This window comes from Spea bombifrons, chromosome 8 (assembly GCF_027358695.1).
Source record: "Spea bombifrons isolate aSpeBom1 chromosome 8, aSpeBom1.2.pri, whole genome shotgun sequence".
Taxonomy (NCBI): domain Eukaryota; kingdom Metazoa; phylum Chordata; class Amphibia; order Anura; family Pelobatidae; genus Spea; species Spea bombifrons.
The window spans coordinates 45,898,649-45,908,666 of NC_071094.1; the positions used below are offsets into that span (position 1 = coordinate 45,898,649).

The following is a 10,018-nucleotide window of genomic DNA, read 5'->3' on the forward strand; positions in this document are numbered from 1 at the left end:
AAAAAAACCCTCTCTTGTTCCCAGTTTTGGGGGGACGTAGAGCGTTCCCCATCAGGTTCCACCAAACATGGCGGGTTAGAAGGAGGCCGTGTTAAATTTGCCGTTTCTTCTGTGGTTTCTCCTCCCGTTGGGGTGTTTTTGGGGGGCAGTCTCGGTGGGGGGCGGCTGCGGGGCCTCCTTCTGTGTCTCTCTCACGTTATACTCCCCAGGAATCAGGAGTCTCACGTCCTCCACCAACAGCCAGACCAGGTTCAGCAGGACATCGCGTCGCAGACACTCGGCAGACACCTGAGGAAAAGCACATTTTGGGGATCATCGGTTGGGAGAACGGCCAACGGATGCACAATTATCTCCTGTAAAGGACGGGGGTGCAGGTCACAGACGTCTCCCCGTCGGTACTCACTGTCTCCGAATACTTCATCAGGTGACCCCGGCAGGACTCCAGCACTGAGGAGTTTCGCATTTTCTATAAGAGAAGCCAAAGCGTTATTAGGTCCGACTGAGACAACACCCCATACCCCAGAACTGACCCTCTCCAGACACGCGTTTGCCCCCCGTGGGGCAGAAGTTACAGGGTGTTCTCTGTACTGATCCCATGAGAGGTGCTGGAGATGCTCTGACGGGGTCCGGACTTACACACGAGGAGAGCTCCTTCTTCAGACTGGAGAAGATGTCCAGACTGCGATGGCCGCGGTCAGAGCCACTCAGATTCTGCAGAACCTCCACGGCCAAGGAGACCCTGTGTAGGGTGAGCGTCAGCCTCTCCTCTCCCTGAGAGACGGGAGACAAGGGAAGGGTTAATACACAGGACAGGTGGACAATCCAACCCCCATCCCGAGAGGTAGAGGAGAGGGGCTGGTGGAGCAGAGAGGGGGTCGGGGAGGAGTGTAAGGGGGTGAGGGAGATTAGGTGGGATTAGGTACGAGGGGTTCGGGGAGGACCAAGTCAGCTTCATCTTCTTCCCCAAACTGATACCTTGAGGTCACATTGCGGGAACCTCTTCAGACGGAGGCCGTGGTGACATTTTACTCCGACCTCCATCTCTTCCTTCAACCAGAAACAAAGAAAAAAGATATAAACGAAGCGCATCCCAAACCTTCCTCTCACACCATCCACTCACACCTTCCACTCATACCTTCCACTCACACTCACACCTTCCACTCACACCTTCCACTCACACCTTCAACTCACGCCATCCACTCACACTCACACCTTCAACTCACGCCATCCACTCACACTCACACCTTCCACTCACACCTTCTGCTCACACCTTCCACTCACACCTTCCCCTCACACTCACACCTTCCGCTCACACCTTCCGCTCACACTCACACCTTCCGCTCACACTCACCTCGTGGTTCTGCAGCTCCCTGAGCTCCGCCATCTCTCCGAGGGATATGGATCTGTATTTGGAGAGGTGGCAGTGTTTGCGGTGCGGGTGTCCGGTCGCTGCGCCCAGCAGGACACTCAGCAGACTCACGGCGGCCATTTGGATAACGCTAGCCATTCCTGGACAAGAAAACGCGGCTCATGAGACCCCGAGAGACCAGAGCCACAGCCCCCCCCCGACATCTCTCTGGGCGCAGAGGACGGGTCCGGCCACTCAAGGTGCGTCTACTCCCCATCCAGTGTATAGAGAGACAGCACTCAGCCCCGGGGGGTATAGACACACAAACTGCCTTCCTGCCCCAAATATACCCATCCACCCCAGCTGCCCCCAGTACATACCCCCAGCTGCCCCCAGTAATACCCCCAGCTAGGCTGCGCAGGACACAGACCCCCCTTACCTGCACTCTCAGACAGCTCGGCTCGGCTCCGGATCTCACATTCTGCTCAAACCTCCCCATTTTGCCCCTTTTATAGGAGTCTTTGCTGATGAAAAGCCCGTTCCCGCTCCCCGGGTCCCTTTCCCTTCGTCCGGCACGGAGGAGACGGCAACTCCGAGCGCCGGGAATTCCTGCACCACTTTCACTTTCCAAACTGCAGGTGACGACAGGTAAAGGGGGCGGGGAAACAGCTGTCACTCACAGCAAACCCCTCCCTATTACAGGTAAATATTTGTCTATCTCAGCAGCACTCACTGCAGACACCGAGCGTTTATTATTTATATATCACCGTCATACTCCGCAGCGCTGTACAATGTGTGTTATTATTATTTATATATCGCCGCCATACTCAGCAGTGCTGTACAATGTGTGTTATTATTATTTATATATCGCCCTCATACTCCGCAGCGCTGTACAATGTGTGTTATTATTATTTATATATCGCCGTCATACTCCGCAGCGCTGTACAATGTGTTATTATTATTATTTATATATCGCCGTCATACTCCGCAGTGCTGTACAATGTGTGTTATTATTATTTATATATCGCCGTCATACTCCGCAGCGCTGTACAATGTATTATTATTATTATTATTTATATATCGCCGTCATACTCCGCAGCGCTGTACAATGTATTATTATTATTATTATTTATATATCGCCGTCATACTCCGCAGCGCTGTACAATGTGTGTTATTATTATTTATATATCGCCGTCATACTCCGCAGCGCTGTACAATGTGTGTTATTATTATTATTTATATATCGCTGTCATACTCCGCAGCGCTGTACAATGTGTGTTATTATTATTATTTATATATCGCCGTCATACTCCGCAGCGCTGTACAATGTATTATTATTATTATTATTTATATATCGCCGTCATACTCCGCAGCGCTGTACAATGTGTGTTATTATTATTATTTATATATCGCCGTCATACTCCGCAGCGCTGTACAATGTGTTATTATTATTATTTATATATCGCTGTCATACTCCGCAGCGCTGTACAATGTGTATTATTATTATTTATATATCGCTGTCATACTCCGCAGCGCTGTACAATGTGTTATTATTATTATTATTTATATATCGCCGTCATACTCCGCAGCGCTGTACAATGTGTGTTATTATTATTATTTATATATCGCCGTCATACTCCGCAGCGCTGTACAATGTGTGTTATTATTATTATTTATATATCGCCGTCATACTCCGCAGCGCTGTACAATGTGTGTTATTATTATTTATATATCGCCGTCATACTCCGCAGCGCTGTACAATGTGTGTTATTATTATTTATATATCGCCGTCATACTCCGCAGCGCTGTACAATGTGTGTTATTATTATTATTTATATATCGCCGTCATACTCCGCAGCGCTGTACAATGTGTTATTATTATTTATATATCACCGTCATACTCCGCAGCGCTGTACAATGTGTGTTATTATTATTTATATATCGCCGTCATACTCCGCAGCACTGTACAATGTGTTATTATTATTTATATATCGCCGTCATACTCCGCAGCGCTGTACAATGTGTGTTATTATTATTTATATATCGCCGTCATACTCCGCAGCGCTGTACAATGTGTGTTATTATTATTATTTATATATCGCCGTCATACTCCGCAGCGCTGTACAATGTGTGTTATTATTATTTATATATCGCCGTCATACTCCGCAGCGCTGTACAATGTGTTATTATTATTATTTATATATCGCCGTCATACTCCGCAGCGCTGTACAATGTGTGTTATTATTATTATTTATATATCGCCGTCATACTCCGCAGCGCTGTACAATGTGTGTTATTATTATTTATATATCGCCGTCATACTCCGCAGCGCTGTACAATGTGTGTTATTATTATTTATATATCGCCGTCATACTCCGCAGCGCTGTACAATGTGTTATTATTATTTCTATATCGCCGTCATACTCCGCAGCGCTGTACAATGTGTTATTATTATTTATATATCGCCGTCATACTCCGCAGCGCTGTACAATGTGTGTTATTATTATTTATATATCGCCGTCATACTCCGCAGCGCTGTACAATGAGTGTTGTTATTATTTATATATCGCCGTCATACTCCGCAGCGCTGTACAATGTGTTATTATTATTTATATATCGCCGTCATACTCCGCAGCGCTGTACAATGTGTGTTATTATTATTTATATATCGCCGTCATACTCCGCAGCGCTGTACAATGTGTTATTATTATTTATATATCACCGTCATACTCCGCAGCGCTGTACAATGTGTTATTATTATTATTTATATATCGCCGTCATACTCCGCAGCGCTGTACAATGTGTGTTATTATTATTTATATATCGCCGTCATACTCCGCAGCGCTGTACAATGTGTGTTATTATTATTTATATATCGCCGTCATACTCCGCAGCGCTGTACAATGTGTGTTATTATTATTTATATATCGCCGTCATACTCCGCAGCGCTGTACAATGTGTTATTATTATTATTTATATATCGCCGTCATACTCCGCAGCGCTGTACACTGTGTGTTATTATTATTTATATATCGCCGTCATACTCCGCAGCGCTGTACAATGTGTGTTATTATTATTTATATATCGCCGTCATACTCCGCAGCGCTGTACAATGTGTTATTATTATTTATATATCGCCGTCATACTCCGCAGCGCTGTACAATGTGTGTTATTATTATTATTTATATATCGCCGTCATACTCCGCAGCGCTGTACAATGTGTTATTATTATTTATATATCGCCGTCATACTCCGCAGCGCTGTACGATGTGTTATTATTATTTATATATCGCTGTCATACTCCGCAGCGCTGTACAATGTGTGTTATTATTATTATTTATATATCGCCGTCATACTCCGCAGCGCTGTACAATGTGTGTTATTATTTATATATCGCCGTCATACTCCGCAGCGCTGTACAATGAGTGTTGTTATTATTTATATATCGCCGTCATACTCCGCAGCGCTGTACAATGTGTTATTATTATTTATATATCGCCGTCATACTCCGCAGCGCTGTACAATGTGTGTTATTATTATTTATATATCGCCGTCATACTCCGCAGCGCTGTACAATGTGTTATTATTATTTATATATCGCCGTCATACTCCGCAGCGCTGTACGATGTGTGTTATTATTATTTATATATCGCCGTCATACTCCGCAGCGCTGTACGATGTGTGTTATTATTATTTATATATCACCATCATACTCCGCAGCGCTGTACAATGTGTTATTATTATTATTTATATATCGGCGTCATACTCCGCAGCGCTGTACAATGTGTTATTATTATTTATATATCGCCGTCATACTCCGCAGCGCTGTACAATGTGTGTTATTATTATTTATATATCGCCGTCATACTCCGCAGCGCTGTACAATGTGTTATTATTATTATTTATATATCGCCGTCATACTCCGCAGCGCTGTACAATGTGTGTTATTATTATTTATATATCACCGTCATACTCCGCAGCGCTGTACAATGTGTTATTATTATTATTTATATATCACCGTCATACTCCGCAGCGCTGTACAATGTGTGTTATTATTATTATTTATATATCGCCGTCATACTCCGCAGCGCTGTACAATGTGTTATTATTATTATTTATATATCGCCGTCATACTCCGCAGCGCTGTACAATGTGTGTTATTATTATTTATATATCGCCGTCATACTCCGCAGCGCTGTACAATGTGTTATTATTATTTATATATCACCGTCATACTCCGCAGCGCTGTACAATGTGTTATTATTATTTATATATCGCCGTCATACTCCGCAGCGCTGTACAATGTGTGTTATTATTATTATTTATATATCGCCGTCATACTCCGCAGCGCTGTACAATGTGTGTTATTATTATTTATATATCGCCGTCATACTCCGCAGCGCTGTACAATGTGTTATTATTATTTATATATCGCCGTCATACTCCGCAGCGCTGTACAATGTGTTATTATTATTTATATATCGCCGTCATACTCCGCAGCGCTGTACAATGTGTGTTATTATTATTTATATATCACCGTCATACTCCGCAGCGCTGTACAATGTGTTATTATTATTTATATATCGCCGTCATACTCCGCAGCGCTGTACAATGTGTGTTATTATTATTATTTATATATCGCCGTCATACTCCGCAGCGCTGTACAATGTGTGTTATTATTATTTATATATCGCCGTCATACTCCACAGCGCTGTACAATGTGTGTTATTATTATTTATATATCGCCGTCATACTCCGCAGCGCAGTACAATGTGTTATTATTATTTATATATCGCCGTCATACTCCGCAGCGCTGTACAATGTGTGTTATTATTATTTATATATCACCGTCATACTCCGCAGCGCTGTACAATGTGTTATTATTATTTATATATCGCCGTCATACTCCGCAGCGCTGTACAATGTGTTATTATTATTTATATATCGCCGTCATACTCCGCAGCGCTGTACAATGTGTGTTATTATTATTTATATATCGCCGTCATACTCCACAGCGCTGTACAATGTGTTATTATTATTATATATATCGCCGTCATACTCCGCAGCGCTGTACAATGTGTGTTATTATTATTTATATATCGCCGTCATACTCCGCAGCGCTGTACAATGTGTGTTAGTATTTATATATCGCCGTCATACTCCGCAGCGCTGTACAATGTGTTATTATTATTATTTATATATCGCCGTCATACTCCGCAGCGCTGTACAATGTGTGTTATTATTATTTATATATCGCCGTCATACTCCGCAGCGCTGTACAATGTGTGTTATTATTATTTATATATCGCCATCATACTCCACAGCGCTGTACAATGTGTGTTATTATTTATATATCGCCATCATACTCCGCAGCGCTGTACAATGTGTTATTATTTATATATCGCCGTCATACTCCGCAGCGCTGTACAATGTGTTATTATTATTATTTATATATCGCCGTCATACTCCGCAGCGCTGTACAATGTGTGTTATTATTATTTATATATCGCCGTCATACTCCGCAGCGCTGTACAATGTGTTATTATTATTATTTATATATCGCCGTCATACTCCGCAGCGCTGTACAATGTGTTATTATTATTTATATATCGCCGTCATACTCCGCAGCGCTGTACAATGTGTTATTATTATTATTTATATATCGCCGTCATACTCCGCAGCGCTGTACAATGTGTTATTATTATTATTTATATATCGCCGTCATACTCCGCAGCGCTGTACAATGTGTTATTATTATTATTTATATATCGCCGTCATACTCCGCAGCGCTGTACAATGTGTGTTATTATTATTATATATATCGCCGTCATACTCCGCAGCGCTGTACAATGTGTGTTATTATTATTTATATATCGCCGTCATACTCCGCAGCGCTGTACAATGTGTGTTAGTATTTATATATCGCCGTCATACTCCGCAGCGCTGTACAATGTGTTATTATTATTATTTATATATCGCCGTCATACTCCGCAGCGCTGTACAATGAGTGTTGTTATTATTTATATATCGCCGTCATACTCCGCAGCGCTGTACAATGTGTTATTATTATTTATATATCGCCGTCATACTCCGCAGCGCTGTACAATGTGTGTTATTATTATTTATATATCGCCGTCATACTCCGCAGCGCTGTACAATGTGTGTTATTATTTATATATCGCCGTCATACTCCGCAGCGCTGTACAATGTGTTATTATTATTTATATATCGCCGTCATACTCCGCAGCGCTGTACAATGTGTGTTATTATTATTATTTATATATCGCCGTCATACTCCGCAGCGCTGTACAATGTGTGTTATTATTTATATATCGCCGTCATACTCCGCAGCGCTGTACAATGTGTGTTATTATTATTTATATATCGCCGTCATACTCCGCAGCGCTGTACAATGTGTTATTATTATTATTTATATATCGCCGTCATACTCCGCAGCGCTGTACAATGTGTTATTATTATTATTTATATATCGCCGTCATACTCCGCAGCGCTGTACAATGTGTGTTATTATTATTTATATATCGCCGTCATACTCCGCAGCCGTTTGGGAGCAGCGTCGAGTCGTGTGATGTGATTGGTTAGAAACGCGGCGCCGTGTGCACTGTATGGGATCTCCCCTCCAATCACAGTCTGGGAAATAACTATGGGGATTTAGTTGTAATTTGTTTTTCTTGGACGAATCTTCTGCTGATCCTTCAATCTTTGGCCAGGGCTGGTTTTCCTGACAGCTTGGCTGCTGCCTGCCCTGATCTTCTTCTGCTTCTTGTTGAAGAATTTTCATCGCGTTCCATGATGGTTCCGTCTGATCCGGATTCACAAATGATCTCTACTCACTCAGCTCTGGGGCCGTTCGGGATCTGAATCATTTATTTGAAGCCCAGATGGATCGGTTCCTCCTATATCGGTCTCTTGGACACCGTTCAGTAGCATTGCAGTCACTCGGTGGTTCTGTATGATCCGTGCCGGAGGCAGAGCTGACGGGGTGATGAAGCTGACGGGATCCGTTCAACATGGATCTGAATATATATAGTATGATGGATGTAACGGGGCGCAGACGGGGCGGGAGGGAGAGGGTTTGTGTATGAGGGAGAGAGCATGAATGTGTATGTATTGGTGTGTGTTAGAATGAATGTGTATGTATTGGTGTGTGTTAGAATGAATGTATATGTATTGGTGTGTGTTAGAATGAATGTGTATGTATTGGTGTGTGTTAGAATGAATGTGTATGTATTGGTGTGTGTTAGAATGAATGTGTATGTATTGGTGTGAGTTAGAATGAATGTGTATGTATTGGTGTGTGTTAGAATGAATGTGTATACATTGGTGTGTGTTAGAATGAATGTGTATGTATTGGTGTGTGTTAGAATGAATGTGTATGTATTGGTGTGTGTTAGAATGAGTGTGTATGTATTGGTGTGTGTTAGAATGAATGTGTATGTATTGGTGTGTGTTAGAATGAATGTGTATGTATTGGTGTGTGTTAGAATGAATGTGTATGTATTGGTGTGTGTTAGAATGAATGTGTATGTATTGGTGTGTGTTAGAATGAGTGTGTATGTATTGGTGTGTGTTAGAATGAATGTGTATGTATTGGTGTGTGTTAGAATGAGTGTGTATGTATTGGTGTGTGTTAGAATGAATGTGTATGTATTGGTGTGTGTTAGAATGAGTGTGTATGTATTGGTGTGTGTTAGAATGAGTGTGTATGTGAAAGCGTTTGTATATACGGGCATGCATGAGTAAGAGTATGTATGTTAGATGTGTGTGTGAACATAGATGTGAATAGAAGTGGTGTGAGAGGCAGTGTGTGTTAGAGTGTGTATGTGTGTTAGTGTGTGAGTGTATGTATAAGCAGGTGTATGTGTGTTACTGTTTGTGTAACTTTGTGTAAGTGTGTTTACATATGTGTAACAGAATATATGTTGCAAGGAGCAAAGAAGAGGGCAATGACGCCACAAATAAGATTATTTGGGGAAATTATGGCACAAAAAGATGTTTGGGGGTAACGGTGGCACAGATAAGCTGTTTGGGAGGAGAAATGGCCCAGGCAGAGTTGCTTGGTACTGCGGGACAAGCTGCTTGGTAAAGTCGGGGGGCCTAGGGCCAATTTTAACACCAGGGTCCTGTGGTTTCTAGTTACCCGCTGGGTTCCCCTTTAAACCCCGGGGTCTGCGCGGCCCAATTCATAAAGAAAGTCTTTCTATGTTGGACACGAAAAGGGTTAAGTGTGACGCGCGTACAATGTATGGAAACAGGAGATTTCCTGTTACGCCTTATCTCCTGAAAATGTCCGTTTATTATAAATCCCAAAATAAACCAAATAAATAAAATATATCCCATTTTTATTAAATAAACAATAAATATAACAATACAGAATAAATTAAATTAATAATAAATACAAAATGTGGAAGGTTTGCGGATTCGTCTGCCAGAGAGCCGCAAATAACTTCTTAAAATATATAAATATAATATATTTATAAATATATTCAGTTTCTGAATAAATAATTGGATGTTTCACGTCTCGGACGCGCCTGGATTATCAGGTTTCTGCTATTTCCATAAAATGTGTCGGTAAAAAAAACCCTCTCTTGTTCCCAGTTTTGGGGGGACGTAGAGCGTTCCCCATGAGGTTCCACCAAACATGGCGGG

At 42.1% G+C, this 10,018-nt stretch overlaps 1 protein-coding gene across 1 annotated transcript; it reads right to left on the reverse strand.

Annotated features, from left to right (window-relative positions):
* On the reverse strand, nt 1-1,921 carry LOC128503955 (uncharacterized). The gene is made up of 6 exons (XM_053474150.1): nt 1,788-1,921; nt 1,352-1,509; nt 976-1,047; nt 637-771; nt 404-466; nt 1-288 (listed from the first exon to the last, which is right to left on the reverse strand). Exons 2-6 carry the CDS (start codon nt 1,505-1,507, stop codon nt 76-78), a joined length of 639 nt encoding a protein of 212 aa, XP_053330125.1. The 5' UTR covers nt 1,508-1,509; nt 1,788-1,921; the 3' UTR covers nt 1-75.
* Between the last annotated feature and the right edge of the window lie 8,097 nt (nt 1,922-10,018).